This window comes from Pezoporus wallicus, unplaced genomic scaffold (assembly GCF_028554395.1).
Source record: "Pezoporus wallicus isolate ANWC-B61680 ecotype Strahan unplaced genomic scaffold, APGP_CSIRO_Pwel_v1 contig_8779, whole genome shotgun sequence".
Taxonomy (NCBI): Eukaryota; Metazoa; Chordata; class Aves; order Psittaciformes; family Psittacidae; genus Pezoporus; species Pezoporus wallicus.
In genome coordinates, this window is record NW_026638529.1 from 214,988 (window position 1) to 235,419 (window position 20,432).

A 20,432-nucleotide genomic window follows, 5' to 3' on the forward strand; every position below is an offset into this window, starting at 1 on the left:
TTAATAAAAGCACACCAACTCTGGCTCACATTTCCTCAGTCACAAATCACTGGGGCCTGGGAGAGTGTCCTGGGGAAGAATATCACTCTGCTTGTCCTACTGTGATACACTTTTGCAGGCATTTGATTTCCAGCTGGAGAAAGGATGTTTAGCGTGATGAACCAAAGGGCCTGCTGGGTATTTTTCTTCTTACGGTCTAATGTTGTGTTCATAACAGCACCGGTTCCAGCCTCAGAATCCACTCTCTGGAGCCCAGCAATTTGTGGCAAAGGATCCTCAAGAAGATGATGATTTGAAGCTGTGTTCTCATACCATGATGCTTCCTACACGTGGCCAGTTAGAAGGAAGGATGATCGTAACAGCATATGAGCATGGGCTAGACAATGTTACAGAGGAGGCAGTGACGGCAGTTGTTTATGCTGTGGAGGTGAGAGGCTGGGCTGGGCAGCAGTGGTGGTCTCATTATGCCAGCAGCAAAATGCTCTATGCGCAGCAGGGAGTAGTGCCCTTCAGTGTCGTGAGGAAGCCTGCTTCTCTAACTGCCAGTTTGCCTTGGGAAGAGTAATGTGAAACTCAAAGGTCTTCCAAACTCATGGCATCTTAGATGTAAAGTCTTGGATTTCTGCCTGCAAGTGTTAATTTTGAAGTGCTTTCATATGAGGAACTCTGGGCATGCTTAAATAGCTGTTTTGGAAAATGCTGTTTGTGTCAGTTAAAAACAGGGGCAGAATGGGAGCTCCAGTTTAAACACTTCTATATAAAGAAAAGTCCCAAAACCTCTGTTACAGGTGTAAGTATCTGGCATGGTAGTGAAGTGACAGATTGGGGAATACTTGCAGGTGGAGTGCCTGCTCTTGCTGGTTTTGGCTGTCAGTGGTGCATTGCCTGATGTACCCCAGGACTGATACAGCTCTTACTTGGAGCATTGATGTGTGGATGGTTTTCTGGAGTCAGGATGTGGAGGCCAACCTGAATTCCCCATCTGGGACTGAGGCCAGATTAAGAAACAGTTGTCTGGTTGTCTTCTCAGACAACGCTACTCCAACGCTTTCCAGGCAACTGAACAATCTGAAAATGAGGAGTGAGTGGCTTTTCACTGTAGTTTTAGGGACAGTATTTCAGTACAAATGTAACGTCTACTGCCAATGATGAAATCTCTTAACTCTTTATCAAAGGGGTCAGAGGTTGGGAATTTCCTAGCATTTAAGAAACCTCTTTGACATTTAAAGCAGCACATCATGTATTAAAGTACAGTTCACAGGCTGATGCCTACAGTACTCGCACAGTGCTATGTTCTCTGTATCCAACAGTGAAAACATACTGTAACTTGTCCAGATCCTGGTTCCAGATCTTTAGCTCCCTGTGGTCATAGCAGCATTACTTCTGTCTTGCCAGTTGATGAGGCACTTTTCATAGCCATGGCTTGGTACAGTAAATGAATCGGCATGGGTAATAAGATTGTTTTTCATTGCAGAACCATCTTAAGGATATTCTGACATCTGTGATATCCCGGCGGAAAGCATATCGTCTGAGAGATGGCCATTTTAAATATGCCTTTGGAAGCAATGTTAACCCTCAGCCGTATCTGAAGAACAGTGTTGTTGCTTATAACAATTTAATTGAGTGGTAAGGAGCTCTGAGCTAACTTTAAGTGCAAGTTGCTAGTTGTGAGGTTACTCCATGCTTCAGTTTCCCTTTTTACTTAGTAGAATCTATTAATAATGGTGTTTAGCCTTCACACTAGGAGGGTATCAGTATGGAGGACTGTAGGGCTAAACAGAGAGGGAGAACGTGGGGATTTCTCAGCAGTGGAGTTTAAAACAGTTTTAAGTCCCTCTTTCTCACTTGTGCTTGTCCATCAATTTAAGAAGGTGACCCCTGGCCCTCTGCATGTCCTTAATAAGTATTGCTTTTTGGAAACAGTAGTGAGTGAGACAGGAATTCTGCTGTTCTCAGGGCAGAAGAGCCATCCCTTTATGGGGCATCGCTGCAGTGCCATAGGAGTGAAATGCTGGTGAGGGCATCCTGCTGTTTCCTGCATCCAAATGTATTTATGGCTCCTTGGCATGCCTTTCCAGTCAGCAGAGCTTCAAGGTCATCTTGTTTTCCAAAGTCTCAATGTCAAACAACTTGTGCTGTGCATCTGGCAACCTGTGTGTGTGAGAAGGCAGTTGTGTTTGTCTGTGACAGCTTCTAGGAGTTGACAGGAGGTCGTGGGTGTTCTAAGGTTTGATTACAGCACTACAAGCACTACAGGGCAATCCAAACAGCTCTGCCTAATGGCTTGTGTCTTTCAGTTTTATGTTGTGAGTGCCTTAAGTCTTGTGCTGAGTAGAAGCAATTGGCTGCAAATAAAAAGTTGTCCAATTGAGATCAGTTAAGCAGGTTTGAAGCATGTTGAGGATCAGTTTGTGCTATTTTTATTAAACTGGAGTTTTCAAGATATTCTTAATTACAACTGAAATGATTTTACATATGTTAGGGCTAAGTCAGCTGATAGGGCAAAGCAAACCCTGGGGCCAAGCTGCTGCTGTGTGACTTCCAAAGCTAGTGCTGTTGTCTTGACTGAGGGTTTTACTGCTTGCCCCCTCTACAGCCCTCCAACCTGTGTGGCGCCTTCTGCTGGTCAGAGTCTAGCTCCACAGCCCCCTCCCGATGATGCCGAGCAGCAGGCAGCATTACTCCTGGCATGCTCTGGAGACACCTTACCAGCATCTCTCCCACCAGTGAACATGTATGACCTTTTTGAGGCACTGCAGGTAAGCTGTTCATGTTACACATGATGCAGTGAAGTGACTTAGCCTGGCATGTCCCTTCTTACTCCTCTTGTTCCACCTGGGTACTTAAAGGAATATTTGGTTCTGGTGTGCAGACTGCTGCAGTAGGTTACCTGTGATCAGACACCAGTGCTGGGGAGGTGTCTAAGCAAAAATGATTATTTTCTTACCTTGCCACTTGCTTACAAGGTGGCATAACGGGTGCTTGCTCTGGGCTGACTGGGGTGGCAGTGCTGGCAAGTTGCAGTTCTCACGTGTGACAGACAGCCTGCTGGGCTCATGTGCAGGGGGAGGTTATTCCATGGGCAATGTGGGAAAATGTGTATGAAAACATGGAATTTGCTTTCTGATGTGTATGTTCAGGTGCACAAAGAAGTTATTCCTGCGCACACTGTCTATGCTCTAAACATTGAGAGAATTGTCATGAAGCTCTGGCATCCAAACCATGAGGAGCTGCAGCAGGATAAAATCCATCGTGAGCGCCTGGCAGCAAAGGAGGGCCTTCTACTCTGCTAGAGCTAGGAGCCATGTCAGGCCTCAGATGGCTACAATGCTGTTCCTTGGACTTGACACTTGGATGCTTCTTACCAACCTCTGTTAGCATTTCAAGGATGTTGTAAGTTATGAGTCAGCTTTTCCTATGGAAATATGACTGAGTTGCAATACACTTTCTCTGCACCCTACAGTCAGGTGTCATGGAGTACTTGCAGCAATCCCACTGAATTGGGAAGGAGAAACGAGATTTGTTTGCAAAGACTGGTTTGGGCTTTTTTTGTGTGTTTGTTTGTTTTTTTTTGGTATTTTTTTATTTTAATAAATGTGAGGATAGAAAGAGTTGATTTAAAAAGGTGTATTTGTGTTGTCTTTTGTGAGCATGGAGAATCTGCTTTCTCATTTTCCCCTCTTGAGTAGTTTCCGTTCTGAGCAGGGGCCTTGTCCAGCTTCTTTTGCAGTTGGTGGGATCCTCTTCCATTCATTTAACTGGAACAGGGTGGGCTCCTCTGAAGATGAGCAATTCTGTAAGCTGACATTGTTCCTCTTCTGCCAGGGAAACTTTCAGAAACTGAGAAAACAGGGCAAAAAGGGAAAGGTCCTTCCTAGCCTGTCATTTGAACTGTTTTGCATCACAAACCATGAATGTGCACACTGTCATAGGAATCTCTCTCCGGTTACCAAAATGCACAATAAAATCAGGTTGTGAGTAGTGTTTTCTTAGCAGTCTCATCCTTCACTCACCTCTGTCTTGCAGTAGTGATCAGATGCTTTAGGAGTTGTTGGACCTATGATAAGAGGCAACTTTGGTGTCTGTCAGAACAGCTAATGGTTTAGCCCTCCCAGCAGGCAGCTTGACCATCCCTGAGGTGGGACAGTAACTCCTGAATACATATACCAGTGCACTGTCAGCATTGAGGCTCATTGGATTTGCAGTGTAAGCTAGATGTCTCATATTTACTTAATCAGAAAAATATGCAGCCACAGTTCTCCACATGGGCGGATGCATATCACTGTGTGTGAAAAGAGAAATTTCACCTGCTGTGCTTTTATAACATGAGAATTCCATCAAAATATTTTAGTCAATATATTACCTGTTTTTTAACTACATGTATGGAGATACCTGCTGAAGGATGACTTGGCTTACTGTGCCACAAGATAGTGGAATCAAAATGGTTTCCTCTGGGGGATATGAAAGGGGAAGTTCATCATCACCCTCTATTCTAGTGTTCCCATTTCGGAAGTATTTGGATAGGAGATCTTTCCCTTTTTCTTGCACAGTTTCCTTAGCTGCTGTGCCCCCAGGACTAAACCCTAAGAAGGTGCAGGTCCCTGATGTTTCTTCCCATTTATCTTTTTTATAACATCTGGTTTTGACCCCTGGTTTGGACCAGACTTGTAGCTCCACAGCACATCCCCTTGCTGGGCATAGCAAGAGGGGGTGCCCGTACAGATATTAGAATCATAGAACACTTAGGGTTGGAAAGGACCTTAAGATCCTCAAGTTCCAACCCCCCTGCCATGGGCAGGGACACCTCACACTAAACCATATCACCCAAGGCCTTGTCCAACCTGGTCTTGAACACTGCCAGGGATGGAGCATTCACAACCTCCCTGGGCAATCCATTCCAGTGCCTCACCACCCTAACAGGAAAGAATTTCCTCCCTATATCCAATCTAAACTTCCCCTGTTTAAGTTTTAACCCATTACCCCTTGTCCTATCACTACAGTCCCTAATGAGGAGTCCCTCCCCAGCATCCCTATAGGCCCCCTTCAGGTACTGGAAGGCTGCTATGAGGTCTCCACGCAACCTTCTCTTCTCCAGGCTGAACAACCACAGCTTTCTCAGCCTGTCTTCATACAGGAGGTGCTCCAGTCCCCTGATCATCCTCATGGCCCTCCTCTGGACTTGTTCCAACAGTTCCATGTCCTTTTTATGTTGAGGACACCAGAACTGCACACAATACTCCAGGTGAGGTCTCACAAGAGCAGAGTAGAGGGGCAGGATCACCTCCTTCGACCTTCTGGTCACGCTCCTTTTGATGCAGCCCAGGATACAGTTGGCTTTCTGGGCTGCAAGTGCACAGTGCTGGCTCACGTTCATTTTCTCATCAACCAACACCCCCAAGTCCTTCTCCACAGGGCTGCTCTGAATCTCTTCTCTGCCCAACCTGTAGCTGTGCCTGGGATTGCTCCGACCCAGGTGTAGGACCTTGCACTTGGCATGGTTAAACTTCATGGGGTTGGCATCAGCCCACCTCACAAGCGTGTCAAGGTCCCTCTGGATGGCATTCCTTCCCTCCAGCGTATCAACCGAACCACACAACTTGGTGTCATCGGCAAACTTGCTGAGGGCGCACTCAATCCCACTGTCCATGTGAGCGACAAAGATGTTGAACAAGACCGGTCCCAACACCGATCCCTGAGGGACACCACTCATTACTGGTCTCCAGCTGGACATTGAGCCATTGACCACAACTCTTTGTATGCGGCCATCCAGCCAGTTCTTTATCCACTGAGTGGTCCATCCATCAGATTGATGTCTCTCCAATTTAGAGACAAGGATGTTGTGTGGGACAGTGTCGAACGCTTTACACAAGTCCAGGTAGATGACATCAACTGCTCTACCTCTGTACATCAGTTCCATAGCCCCATCACAGAAGGCTGCCAAATTGATCAGGCAGGATTTCCCCTGAGTGAAGCCATGCTGGCTGTCACCAAGCACCTTGTTGTTTTTCATGTGCTTTAGCATGCCTTCCAGGAGAATCTGCTCCAAGATTTTGCCAGGCACAGAGGTGACACTGACTGGTCTGTAATTCCCTGGGTCGCTCTCATCATGAGAAGACCATTTAAGGATTGCAAAGAAGCTGGTAAAGGCAACAGGAGAAACATACGGCAGGGTCTGGCAGGATGGGAGCAGTTGTACTTGGTAGGTCGTGTCTCTTACAGTATAGCAGTGTGTGCTTAAGAGAGGAGTGGGTGAGAGGAGATGGAAGATTGCTTTTGGTTCCTTTCTTTCAACTGCCATTTTTTCTGTATTTAATCATACATACCTTTTCCAAGTGAGCCTTAGCTTAAAAGTTGACCCCAGTGGCTTTACATGACAGTTTTTAAAAGCAACATTGAACCTGAGTAACTGTGAGATCATCACATCACCCAAAGTATGGACTCTGGGGTGTGGGAGGGGAATTTTCCTGATAACTGTTATGTTTCTGGTGTAAAATGAAAGCATTAAGTTTGTTTGCTAGAAACTTTGGGGCAGCTCTGAGGATTTTAGATCTGAAGAAAGCATGCAGCCTCTAAACTGCATCACAAGCGAGTTCTGAAACAAAACACTAAGCATGGCACAAGAAGTGCCTCCCTCTTCTGTTTGCATGTGCTGGGAGAAGGCTCTGCAGATAGAGCCTCATGTTCTGAAGAGCTGAGTCATCTATTCCACACTGTTGTTTGGGTTATTTGGTACACCTGCTAGACAACAAAGGCTGGAATAAGGAAATCCTGTCAGCCCAATTTCACAAATCAGAAAACTGAAAGGCACATGTTCTCAATGCACTTTCCCACAAAGTGAGAGGTCTTATGGGAAGCGATGCTTCTGGGGCAGTTCTGCTGGAAAGGATGTCTGGAGGCTGCTTTGTCCACTCCCTGCTTAAAGAAGGGCTAAGTTCAGAGTTGGAGCAGGTTGACTGTCTTTGCAGATGAGACCAGAGAAATGGTGGCATTTACCATTACAGTTGTCTGACCAAGATGACGGTGAAGGTTTTTCCTTGCATCTCATCTGGATTTCTCATGTTGTTCCTGTTGCCTTTCAGCTCTTCCTGTGTGTCTTTGTGGGTCCCCATGAGTGATAGCAGATAATAGGAAGATTTCCCTTTGCCTTCTCTCCAGGCTGAACAAACCTGGCACTCTCAGCTTCTGCTTATACATTGTATGCTGCAGTCCATCTTGATAGCCTCCACTGAGGTTGCTCTGGTGTGTCACTGTCCTTGTGCTGTTGATCCCAAACTGTACTCAGCTCTCCAGATGGTCCTGTGAGTGCTGAGCAGAGATGAGGATCCTTGTCCTCACCCTACTGGCTATGCTCCTGCTAGTGGTTGGCCCTTGCTGCACAGGTGCACTGAGGAGCCCTGGGTTGCTTGTTCACCCATACTTCCAGGTCCTTTCCTGCAAAGTTGCATTCCTGCCTATTGTCTCCATTTGCAGCCTGTTCTGCTTCAGGAGGTTACTCCATCACAGTGGCCAGGCTGTGCATTTGCCATTGAACTTCTTGAGGTTCCTTTCAGCCTCTTTCTCCAACCTGTCTAGGTCCCTCTGAATAGCAGCTCTGCCCTTCCGTGTATGAAACCACTCCTCCCAGTTCGGTGCCTATATGCTCTATCCTGTCATTAAGGTCAGTAGCAAACATAGAAAGCATAAGAAACCCCGGTATTGACTCCTGAGTGTTCATCCCAATATTGAGTGCCACTAGTAACCAGCAGCCAGCTGGAGTCTTAGCTGCTGACTACTGCTGTTGGAGACCTGCCCTGAAAGCAGGGTGATATGTATCACTGTTAGGCTGATGGCTTTCACTGTGACATGACAGATGTCTGCACTGCAGTAATCAGCCCTCTAAGATGAGTAAGGTTGTTGAACTTAAAAGGCTTACCTCAAAGTAGCACTGAAATTAGTTTGGGAGGGTTTGTCTTTCTCCTTGCCTCAGGATCCACCAAGAGCCTGCCAGTTCTACGGCAAGCTGGGCTTGGCCAAAACTGTTCTGCCAAAAAACTTGCAATGGAAGCTTTTCAGGGTTGTCTTAGGCAACTTGTGATGCTGTTCAGTGGCCTTCACCACTGAAGGTTTTTTTCTGCAGTCCTGTGCCTGTTGCTGCAGTTTAGCTCTAGAACTTGTGCTCATCCCAGAGTATTATATAGGAAGACAGAAGGGAAGGAATGTGACATTATCCGTCACATCATCAGTAGTGAGAATTACATTCTATGTTCTTAATGCTCTAGGAACTCTGCAGTGTACTGAAAGTAGCTACTTGGGAGCTGCTAGTGCTTCTAGCAGCTCATTTCTAGATTTACAGTGGAAAACCATTAGCTACCACGTGAAGAGGGAGAAAAAGTGCTTGAGCGCTTCATCAGGTTCACTTCATGGCCTCAGATACACATCTCAAGATGTGGCCAATGCCTCTGAGAATGTAGGTTGCAGAAAGAAAATCTATTTTAATTTTTCAGACAGTTCCAGCTGACAGGCCTGACTTCATTCTGATAAAGCCTTTCCACCTGGGTGTCAAGGTGGATCCTAGAGCTGTGAATGTAGCCTTCCTCAGCACTCCAAATAGTCTTGCTTCTGAGACTGGTGACCAGGAAAGCTGTTTCTCATCCCTAGTTCACAGCAGAAACCTGGAGCATAGCACTTGATGTCAGATATGCACTGTACTGTCTTTCTCTTAGCTTAACTGCTAATATATCCCCTCCCAGCCTTCCCACTTTTTCTTCTGCAGCTGAGGTGGGTGTTTTTGGTTGTTGCCCCAGTTCTTCCTTGTAGCAGAAATCCCCCTGTTGTAGAAAGCTTGGGGTATGGTTTGATGCAAAGAGTGACTCTGCAGGCCAGAAACTGTGTGCCAGCAGTGCCTAAAAACATGGACTCTGGTAAGTTTGTATCACCTTCCCGCTACTTGACCTTAAGGAAACTTCTGGCAAAGAGAAAAATGAGGAAATGAGACTGCTTACATTTAAGAAGAAACCACATGCACCACACTTATGTCCTTAACCATCAATGCCTAAGAGCCCCAAATAGGGGTAGCAGAAACACTCTGCTCTGCAGCCAATGAAAACAATACCAAGAAAGAAGACCACCTTTTGTGCTTCTGAGGTAGAAGGAAGCATGGGACTTGTTGCTGCAGTACAATGTCATCAGAGAAGAAAGTCTCCACAGAAGAGGGGCTGCCTCCCCAGCGCTCAGAAGGCTGCTGCAGGGGGGGGGGGTGGGGGGGTGGTGGCTGGTCTGTGTCAGAGACTTGTAGGTAATGATGGATATTCCTTGCTGGCCTGAAATGATGTGCAGAAGGGTTTTCAGCAGTACTGTAGGAGTAGCATGATGTCAGCAACTCCTCTCTGAGTGAGAGGCACAGCTCCTGCTGCTAGGGGGAGGTCTTCTGCAGCATAACTTCAGTGGGCTTCTAGAAGGAAACAATTTCTCAGAGCTGGAAGGTTTGCTTGTGGTGTTGCCTTTCTTCACCAGTGTGGCTGCTGGTGTGGTCTGTTTGGTAGAAGAGGAAGAATTCACCAGCCTGCCTCACAGTAACTGCAGAACAAAAACTTAATGTAGCTGTGCCCTGGGGCAGGCTGGGAAGCCAGGCTATGTCAGGCATGCGCACCCTTATTGTCCCCAGGGTCAGTGTGTGCCAAATTAGAGGCAAGCCAAGCTCTGTGTGCTCTGGACACTGTGGGCTGAAGAGACTGTAATGGGCTTGGAACCCCTTGAGCTTGTTTGAAGAGCAGCAGAGTTAACAAAGAGTGCAAAGCCAGGGCACAGACACTGGTGTCTGCCTTCCTTGGTTGTACAGAGACATTAGTTCATGCTGAGATGAGGGCACCTCAGCTGCTTCCAAGACATTGCATCTTCTGAGGAGTCCTGTTAAGTGTCCTGGGGGTCCCTGTGCAGAGGCAGCTCTGGCTGGGGTTGTATAGCAGTGATGGGAACACAGAGCTGATTTCTTCTGGGTCAAGAACAGGGGCTGGCCATCACTGAGCTGCTGCTGTAACCTGCCTCCAGCCTTGATTTTGGTTGTGGTCCAAGGTCCTGAATAGATGATGATATCCTCTCCTCTAGATCATGAAAAGTGTAGGCAGCATCGAGTTGTAACTGGACAGAAAACTTGAGTGTTAAGAATTATTTTCACCAAGAAGCACATCCAAGTGAAGCTTTTTTCAGCATTTTTTATTAATTTCCTGCCAGGAAATGAATTCATGTCTCCAGATAACTTCTGTCCCATGGGAGTTTTACAACTGCTGAATATTCTCGGCCTGAGGACACCCAGGTGGAGTACTGGAGGCCTGGACTTGGGCTCTTCTTCTGCCTGAGAGCTATTAAAGTTCCTGCATTAGAGCAGTACAAGCTGCCCATGGGGCACTGCTTAGAGCCTTGACCTCCTTGCAGTGGGTACAGGGTTTGGAAAATCGCTTGAAACTGCTGCAGCAGTGAGTGTTTGTGGCCCCTTTGCTAGCTCAGTTATGCTTAGCAGAGTCATTGCCATCACATAGCCTGTGAGTAGCCCCTTTGCCACATGTCTAGCCCTTACCCTTTCCCTGTGGGCCAGCTGCTGGGAGATGTGTCCAGGAGCAGGGCTGGTTGCCCACCTTGCTCTGCTCCATCTGCATCTGGTGCCTGGGTAGGCCCTGGAGGAATCATCTCTGAAGAGACCTCCCTCAGAAAGATGTCAGGCATCAGCTCAGTGACTGCCTTGCTGGGGCTGTGTTGTTGGTTATCATTAAAAAGTATTGTTTCCATTTGAATTTCTGAAACCAGTTTCCTGTCGGTGGGTTTTGTTATGTCTTTGTTAAATTTAAAAGCTCCCACAATCAGATATCTGCTTCTGTGCAATGACAGCCACTTCTGAAACTCCACTTCGGTAACAAGAAAGAAAGGAGCTGGTGTTGCTTTTGTCTCACAGGAAGGGCTGCTGGCCTTGCCATCACAACCTCTTTAAAATCTCTAAAGGTTTTCAGACCTTGTTTTAGAGTGCTCAGGCATTTTAGTGTCCCTTCCCATGGCAGGGGGGTTGGAACTAGATGATCTTAAGGTTCTTTCCAACCCTAACTATCCTATGATTCTGTGATTGCTCCTGTCCAAGTCCTGGCAGCAGTGCATACAGGCAAAGCCCTGTTCCCCTCTTCCTTCTGTACCCCTCTCTCCATATACATGGCTGTCCAGCTTGCCCTCACATCCTGGGACTGGTTTGGCCCCAGCTGAGGAGCCTTCCCCAGCAGTTCTTGAAGTTGTCATCCTACCACAGATAATTACAGAAGAGATTCCTTTAGGTCCTACTGTTTCAGTGGGCTGGACTGCAACAGTAAAGACACTGGAAGTTTCATGTATCTCTTGGAAGCCGGTGCTCCAATGGGGTTTGGCAGAGCCAGCAGCAGGTGCTTGCTGTGTACTGTAGGAGGTTGGTGCACAGCCCTTCTGTGAACTGTAGGTTTGATTTTCAGATACTTACATTTTGTTGTTAGACTATATGAGATGCTGATGGTAGCAGATACTCTATGTTGCTCTAGGGAAGAGCAAAGATTTCGGATGCTTTTTCCACTGAAACTTTCATTTCTCACTAAAATGCATGTTCCCATCAGAAAAATCACGAAGTAACTTTGTCTGCTTAATTTTCACCTCTATTTCCAACCTCTCTGAAATATTCACCAGAAGATTGTTCCAAATTGTCAAATCTGGTTTTTAACTCTATTTGTTACAGAGTTAATGAATACTTCCGTAACAGTGGCTTCAAAATAATGCTTATCTGCTAGCTTCCCCTCTGTCCTCATGCATTCTCTACTGTGCCTCTTAAAGACAGGAAAAAGGGTATAAGAGTATGATAGTCTATCAGCTTTATTCCCTTGCCCTGGGAGCACGGAGGAGGTGCCTTGCTCTTTTGCAGATGGCTGATGGTGCTTGCACCAGAGGGTTGGTGCTGCAGGGGTGTGAGCAGGATTTCTCCCTTTTCAAGTGGTAGATATTCATCTGTATTAGTGCCTCTTGCCTTGCAAAATGTCTCAGCTGGACTCCCTGGCTTTTCCTGGAGCCTGTGAGCAAGGTATATGTGAGAGCTGGGGCTGGACCTCAGTCATAGGCACCAGACACCACACAGCATGGTGGCCCTTGTTCTGCCAGGATGGTCCATCCAGAGAAAAGGGAGTCAAGGTGTGTCTGTCCCTGAGCCAGGGACATGGAGCAGAGCTTTGCTTGGTGACTTTCCCAGAGCTGCTACAGGCACTGCTCACTGCCCTGGAAGCCATCCTGGGGGTCAGGAGCTGCAGTACAGAAAACTCTTTGTGTTGTGGTGCTGAAAAAATGGGGGAGCCCTCAGGGCAAAAAAGTCAAGTATATACTCTCCTGCCCAAACCCAGCTTGTACACACTAATGCAGTGAGTCAAACAGCCATGTCCTTGCCCCTTGGGCAGCAGGGCCCATGTGGCAAACTGCTGTTGTGCCTGTGCTGGCTGCTGCTGGCCAGCTGCCCCTGCCTCATGTGTGGTTGTGAGCTCTTGCCAGCATGGCTGAGTGTGAGGCTTGTGCCCCCCACCACTCTTTGCCTTACTGAGGCATGGCTCCTTCACTGGCCCGCAGTTCAATTGCAAGGGACTGCTATTGCTGCTCCCCGTGCGGCTGAGCTGTGCATCCTGGGGCTGTTCATACACTGGCTGCAGATCCCTTCTCTTCAGCTTTTTCTTTCACTCCTGTTGGCTGCAAAAGCCAGTGATACTGATGCATTGTACCATACAGGCATCCTGTTTCCAAAACAGCTCCTGTCACACTGTAGTCTTTAGCATGATTTTTTCCAGGGGAAAAACAGAGGAAGCTCAAGAGCTGGGGCCAAAGGGAAGAGAGCAGAAAGGTGGAAATATCCCCTCCCTGCCCCCTTTTTTTTTCTGAGAGTGTTGAAAAGCCTGATTTGGGAAGCAGAGAGGGAAGAATGGTAGAACCTGGTCTGTGAAGCCCAAGAGGTTTTGGGGGCAGCCTTTGCTCAGCTGTCTGGGTGCAGGAAAATGTGTGTTGTACTCACATGTGAACCATACGTGGTTTCCTAGCACCATGAGCCCTCCTCAGAGGGTGTAGGAATGACTGGGAAGCCCATTACCACTGCCAAATCCTTATACACACACACTCCAGAATAGCTCTCCTACCTTTTCCTGGATCTTCCCAGTAAAATGCAACATGCAAGATTTGGTTTAAGGCTTTTTTTCAGGTGAGATCCCTTGGGCCAGCCTCATAGAGTGGACACAGGCTCCTCCAGAGGGATGTGTCAGGGCAGCTGAACCCTCTGCCCTTGTGTGAGCCCTGAGGTTTTGTGGGCTCCAGCTCCTCTCTCCCCACTCGGATAGTGACGGGGGTGATCTGCATTGTTTGACTCTTCAGGACGCCCACAGGTGGAAAAAACCAAAAGAGGCAAAGACAAACACATGGTAGCTTGTGTGCACACATATATACACACACCACGTCACCTGAGCACTGCTGAGCTGCTGCTGGTCACTGGTGACAAACATCCATGTTGCTAACGCTGGGAGCTGCCACCCTGGAGTGGTGCGTTTGGAGACTGTTGCTCAGACTGGTTGTTCCCTGTTGTGTGGTGGGTGTTACGACTCACCTCAGTCACCTATTTCCAGCCCAAGGTCTTGGTGTGCAAGCAGTGGGTATGTTGGCAGCTTTGGTATTACAGAGGATGGTCCAGGGTTGTCTAAACTGGACTCCTCCACTTCAGTGCTCAAGGGTGGTGTTAGTCCCTGCACAGAGCTGATCCCATGAAACCTCTGCATCCACAGCCAAAAGAGAAAGAAATAAAACAAAGGCTGGAGAACAATGTTAATATAGAGCAAACAAAGCCACCTGGAGATCACATCTTTAAATACCAGTAAGCAGCCGGTGGGGGTGGCTTGAACCTAATGGCATCTGCAGCAGCCCTGAGGGACAAACCTCCAGTCTGGCAGTTGTGTGGGGCCCATCGAGGTCAGCTCTATCTCTCTCCTCTAGAGAGGTATTGGCATTGCTGGCATCACCCGCCTGGGGCCTGCCTTGCCCTTATGTACTGCAGACACCTGAGCAGCCTCTCAGGTGATGGCTGCTTCTTCACCCCGTGTGCCACCAGGCCTGAGCAGCTGGAGCCCACCTCGCCAGTGCTGGGCAAGCTTCAAAAGATGCTGTTGCAAGCTTGCCGCTTTTGATGGTACAGGGGCTGCCGAGGGGTTGCACTGACCATGTAGCACACAGGGACAGGCCCCATTGTGCAGAAATGACACAAAGGCATAGGCCAAGGAAGAAGCAGCCTCCCCACTGCCTTGAGAGCTGCAGGTGCTTCCTGGCCTGTGTCCCTGCTCCCTCCCAAGCCCTCGCTGGCTTTTGGGAAGGCAGTGATGGGTGAGTGGGGCCAGGTCACCTGGGTGCCACACTGCTGCTGGCTCAGCTGGCCACGGTGGGGACAGGGAGGGAGCAGGGAAGAGCCCACAGCCAGCCAGGCGGCCTGGATGGCAGTGGCTGTGCTCACCAGAGAGTAGCATGGGCATACCTGCCTTCCTGAGTAAACAGAGCTCCAGGCACCCTGGGCACCGTAACCTCACGTGTGACATCAAAGCAGCTGAGGAAAGTGCATGATGCAAATGAGCAATACCTCAGAGCTGGTGCTTAACCACAGCCGTGCTTCTGCGTGTGCTGTGGGAATAAGCTGACAGTTCCCCTTTAGAAGCCTTTTGCGTGAACTCAGAGGTGCTTGTGCTGTACCCCATGGCTTTGGTCCCACTGTCAGGGCAAGAGGCATCACATCAGGCATGGGCCCAGCACCGTGGAAGCATGTCCTCTGTGGTCTTGAGGCATCACTGGAGAGGAGCAGGCAGAGCATGGCTCCCACGGGCTTTACCCCTTTACCTTTACTGGCATCATGTGAGGGCACATCTCACCCTCCTGCTGCCCCTAACATGTCTGTTTCCCGGGGTACTTAATGACTCTTGCTTTTGCTACTACTAAAAGAGAGTATGTAAAAAGTAAGAGCGTGAGCCCTTATGGAGCAGAGGCTGTCCAAGTACTAGATTGTACAGGTGACAGAGGAGCATCTTGGCACTCTCCCAGTGAGACCTGCCTGGTCTCATTTCTATTCCTGTAATCGTTTATTGCTCTGGCTTCTATTCGCTGAGCTTTGAATGGTGTATTCATTCATGTTTTCTGAAAATAGCAACCACAGGTTAAAAAGGGGTCCCCAGCCAGAGGCTGAAATGGAGCAGCTGGGATGACTCTGGCCATCTCTGGATGGCTCTGGAAACAGATCCTCAGTCTCATGCTCCCCTCTCTGCTGGGCTGATGTCAGTGCTGCGGGGTCAGGCTTGCCCAATTCTCTGCACCTGGCACCCTGGGCTTAAGCACAACCTGGCCACAGGTCTGTGTTTCCTGTTGGTGTCACAGGCAAGAGGAGCTGTGGCTACTTTTCATAGAATCAGTCATAGAATGGCTTGGGTTGAAAGGGGTTTTAAAGATCACCTAGTTCTAGCTAGAGTGGCCATGGTGTTGCGGGCCAGGTGTGGGACCAAGCCATGGTGTGCTGCTGTGGGAGGCTCTGTGTCTCTATGCACTGCTTTAGGTCTTTCAGAAAACCTCTGGTGCCTTGGCTAATCCGTGGTGGCTGTGTGGGGCTGGCAGAGCCTCCAGCTGGGCTACAGCTGGGCTATCAGCCCTCCCTGATCTCCTGATAAGGGGGCCGAGGCTTCTGCCATGGCTTACTCTGTCTGGGGAATTCCTTGTCTGTTTAGCCACATCTTTGCACCATCTTTCTAGCTTTCTGCTCACTTCAGGAGTGAGTTTTTAATTTAAAGGACATAATTCTATGTCTATATTATATATAAAAGTCTACTTCCTTCCTGGGATCACCAGGCAGAAGGTCATTGCTCTTCAGGCACAAAGGCTGGTGTGTGTCCTTGGTGCATCCCAGTCCCCACTGCTCCCTGGCTAAGAGCTCACCAGAGGAGGGGATCCAGGCTCACACGTGGCTCAGAGGTGCTGCTTTTTCCTTGTTGTGGGCTGGGCCCAGTGCATTACGTGTCCGTGAAAAACAGAGAATTCGGTGTTGTCTGGGTAAATGATATTTTGATCTTTGCATGCTTCCTTGCCGCATAGGAAAACAAACCCATGTAGAAGCCCGTGATGAGAGGCACAATCTGAGCGCAACAGTACGGCGTGGTCCTCAGCCCCTTGCTGCTGGTTAGGGCTTTGTACCGCATGTCAGTAGTCACCACTGATATGGGAACATGATGCTGCTTCCAGGAGCAGGGGAGTGTAAGAAGGCGTATCTACCCCAGGCTGCTCTTGGAGCACCTTCACTGACTTGACTTACATGAATATCGCTCATAACAGACTTCACCAGGCAGATGCGTGACAAAGCAGTTGCCATCCCACCGCTGCCTCTCTATGCACTCGTTTCCTGTGGCTTATCCTCTCTTGGACAATCTGTGTGTTGTAAATGAGAATATGAATCTCATAGAAAGATCCAGTAACTCAAATGAATTAATGTTGCAAATTAATGTTGTAGGAAGATGCAGGCAGGCGGGCATGCAGCCCAGCAAGCCATCCAGCCCTCCCATGGCTAAGGCTTCCCAATGACTGGTGATGCTTTGCAGCATTTAGCTTTGATTCAGTTTGCTTACAGTGATCATCTGCTGGATTAACTGGCAGCCAGCAGGTTGCTAAGAAGGGTTTTTTTTTTTAGCCCAGAACGTGTCAGCTTGAAAAGAGAGGCACAAAAAGCTGCACTGGTGAGGAGGAGAGGAGGAGATGGGCAGTGATCAGAGTGGGTGCAGCAGTACCACGCTGCCAGGTTGTGGTGAGGCAGATGGATGCAGCTCATAGGGCTCACCCCAGTGGTTTCAACCTTGCCATAGCTGTTTTGCTCTTGGGTGCGTCACCGAGATTTGGCTCCAGGGAAACACCTCCATGCTTCCTATCAGCATGGCAAAACTGACATGGAAACCATCTCATTCTCCTCCCAACAGCTCTCAGCAAAGCCAGCATGGAGACAGAGGGACTGTCACTCCCTGCAGAGGCAAGAAATGCTAGAAAATAAGAACCACCCAAGCAATTTGCAATTAGGGGCACACCAGCTGCCCATGGTGCCACAGAGCTGTACCTCAGGTGCTCTTGGCTCTCTGATCCTCTGTGGGAGCTCTGGCTGGGCACAGACACACGAGTAAGTCTCTCAGCTGCTTGGCTCCTTTCTGGAGCCTCAGAGCAGTGTTGGGGTTTCTAGCCAGCATTTGAAGCTGCCCTTGAATGGGTCCTGAAGCAAGGGCAGGATGGAGAATGGCAGCCCAGAGACGAGGCTGTGTCCCTTCTCTGCAGATGATGCTCCTCTCAAGTGTGCAGCACTGAGTGAAACCCTCATCCCCAGGAGCCTGTCTGCCTCTGGCAGCTGAGACTTCGGTTTTCCATATTTAAAGATGTCCAGGAGAACTACAAAAGTCTTGGGGTGCAAGCATTGGATTACTTTGACCCTGGAACAGTCACAGTGTTAAGTAGTAAATTTTTATTCCATGTATGACTACATACATACTGTGTTATTAAAAGTCTACACAGGGCTCTGGATGGTGCGGAGAAGTGCCACCAGCCCACAATACCCAGCATCGAACACCACTGCTCAGCTTGAGGGACCCTGTGCCAAGACAACAAAGACCAGGCAGCACCCACCAGCTCTGGGGTATTTGCCTTAGGGGAGCAATGCCCTAAGCTTGAGATGTCAGGTGTAGGGGTTCCCAGGTTCATACTATGTGCCTAAGTCAACCTGGATCAGTAATTTCTGTGAGAAGGAAGCTCTGCACAGGAATGTGCATTGAACCTCCTGCAACTGGAGTTACCTGGACACTGGCAAAGCTCCTGCGCTGCATCAGGAAACCTGCCCACAAACCCCTAGTTCAGCACGACATACGGCTAAAGAGAACCAGCCTGGAACAGCCCCTCCACTTCTGCTTTGTCCATGCCAGGGTCACTGTGTGAGGGCTGGGGCTCTCTCTGGCTGCCGGGGCAGTGTGTCTCTCAGACAGGAGCTGGTGGTGGTGGTCTCCAGGAGGCAGGGTGCTGCCTGCAGACACACAGCCCACCTCAGAATTTCCAGCAGCCTCGAGCACTTTTGTTTTTTCCATCCTATATTCTGCACAAGTCATAGCAGTATTGATGATATCTCTGTGAGGAGAAACATGACTGGGTGCTCCTGGCACTATGCAGATGACTGCACTGTGTTATCAGCTGAACTTCTCTGGGATTTTTTTGTTTAGTTGTTTGGTTTTGTTTTTTTTTTCTTCAGCCACCAAATACCAGAAGTCCTTTTCTAGCAAAAGTGCTGATTTCTCTGCAGCTAAAGTGCAACAAACCCATTCAAGGAAATGCTGGGAAGTGAAATGGATCAAAAGGCAGCTCTTCAAATGCTCCTGCTGGCCTGGTGAAATGCCACGGGGACAGTGGCTTTAAAAAGTCCCCCTTTACTCCAGAGTCAGTGTAGGAGAGGGGGACTCACCAGACAGGGCTAGTGTTTCACAACCCTGGGTGCTATATAAAGCCATGGAGGCTTTGCTTTCCAGCACTAAGCAGCATTTCTACCCAGATCTAAACTAACTTTGTAGATGGTAATGGTGCAACTGATGAGTCATAGCCGCAAATATTAATTCTCTATTAGCACACTTACACTGCTAAGCCTGTCTGGAGTAACACAACCATAGAGAAATTAGCAGAGGAAGTAGAAAAATGACTGAGAGAAACTTTGACTGAAAGATAGGAAAGTGGGCATGAAACCTAGCAAAACACAGCACAAAACATTAGAGATTTGATGATAGCCGGGTCTTTTACTGGTATACTCTACCATCAAAGCAAGATGGGGCATCAGCTTGGAAGCAGTGGCCTGCCTGGCAAGCTGGTGGGCTCCTCCCATCTGGGCTCACAGGAGTTATGGTGCCCATAGGGAGCTGCTAAGGATATGTGCAAGAGTGGACCTAAGTGTGAACAGACTTCCCATCACTCATGTCTTCAAATCAAGCCTGGAAAATGTCCCAGATTGATGAGAGTCTGTGGCATTAAGAGAAGAGAAAACCCCGCTTGCACCACGGCTGCCTCCTTGCTCGGTCACTGCCTGCCTTCGGTTGACCTACTTGAGTCATGGGGAGACAACAAGTGAGAAGACATCCTGCACTGTGGTTGGCACTGACACTGACTGGGGAGAAAAAGGTGCTTCTCCCAGGGGCTGCTCCCTGTCCCACATCGGTGGGGGGAGCAGGAGCACAAGGAGAGCACCCTGAGGCAGGGCCAGTGAAGAGACTGGTTCTTGCTTACATCCATGTGTCACACCAGCCTGGCCCTTGTCCCTGTGCTGCAGTGCGAAGTAAAAAGCTGGTTTCTCTTCTTCTGGCCAGAGCAAGTGACATTACTGGTGCCTCTCTCCCAGCTGATGTGTGGGAGAGATGGTGCAAACTGAAGGAACAGGCTGGGTGGTGGGGAAAGGAGCTGGGCTCTGGGTAAACTCCTACAGAGACCAGGCTGGGTGCTAAACCAGACACATTAAGTATGTTCAGACATGTGTTTGCTGCTTGCCAGTGTTTGTCTTTCTTGGGTTTCAAAGGAAATACATCCACCTGTCGAGTCATTGCTTGGTGTGTCTTATCCGATCATTGCCCCTCCATGAGACACATCCCAGGCATCCCCGGGGAGGTCTGCAGGGGCAGGATGTGTGTCTGACCCTCCTCCCAAGGCTGCTGAACCTGGGGCAGTAGAAGGCAAGCAGTGCTGCTACTGACTGTGGCCCTCTCTGCATCCTCAGGCAGGCACGAGCACTAAAGGTTGCTCAGAGTTGGGACAGAAAGGAGAGGCAGGCTTTGCTTATTGGTTTGGTTTGTACTGAAAAATCTTTTTCTTGGTTGTGCAAACTTGTTTTTTTGCAGGTAAGGGGATCAAAACCAAAAAAACTCCACACAGAGGAGAACTGGATTTGTGTTTGGTGTATCTTGGGCTGGGAAAGAGCATTAGGAGCTGGACCTGCAGAGAATAGCAGCAGAGCCAGGCTGAGCTCCTTACACATCAGGGGAGCATCCCTGGGGCCAGCTAAGGCTGTCTCCAGTTATAAAGGGAGCAGGGCTGGAGCTGGGGTCTCTGTGACTGGGGGTTTGCTCAGAGCAGAGGTGGGACAGAGGTTTTGCTTTACCTATTGAAGTGCTATGGATGGGATAGAGGGGAACCCCAGCAGCTGTGCCCCAACACTGATGTGGCTTTGCATGTGAGCTGGTGGATTCAGCTGCTGCAGCTCCCTCCCTGCCCAGGGCAGATACCATGAAAAGAGAAGAAATGCTGCAAAAAACAAGGCAATTTGGACTCTTTTCCCCATCCCCAGCCTTGAAAGAAGCCGTGGAAAAGACTGGCTCTTGCTTACATCCATGTCATCCCAGCCTGACCATTGT

The 20,432-nt window shown here is 48.8% G+C and overlaps 1 protein-coding gene across 1 annotated transcript in view; it reads left to right on the forward strand.

Annotated features, from left to right (window-relative positions):
- The window catches only part of TADA1 (transcriptional adaptor 1), a 30,615-nt gene extending 10,515 nt beyond the window's left edge, over positions 1-20,100 (forward strand). The window contains exons 4-8 of the mRNA XM_057411192.1: positions 218-427; positions 1,475-1,626; positions 2,597-2,759; positions 3,141-3,293; positions 19,918-20,100. Of these exons, the coding sequence (XP_057267175.1) occupies positions 218-427; positions 1,475-1,626; positions 2,597-2,759; positions 3,141-3,293 (678 nt within the window). The 3' untranslated portion in view covers positions 19,918-20,100. The remainder of the gene's footprint in view (positions 1-217; positions 428-1,474; positions 1,627-2,596; positions 2,760-3,140; positions 3,294-19,917) is intronic.
- The last annotated feature ends 332 nt before the right edge of the window (positions 20,101-20,432 follow it).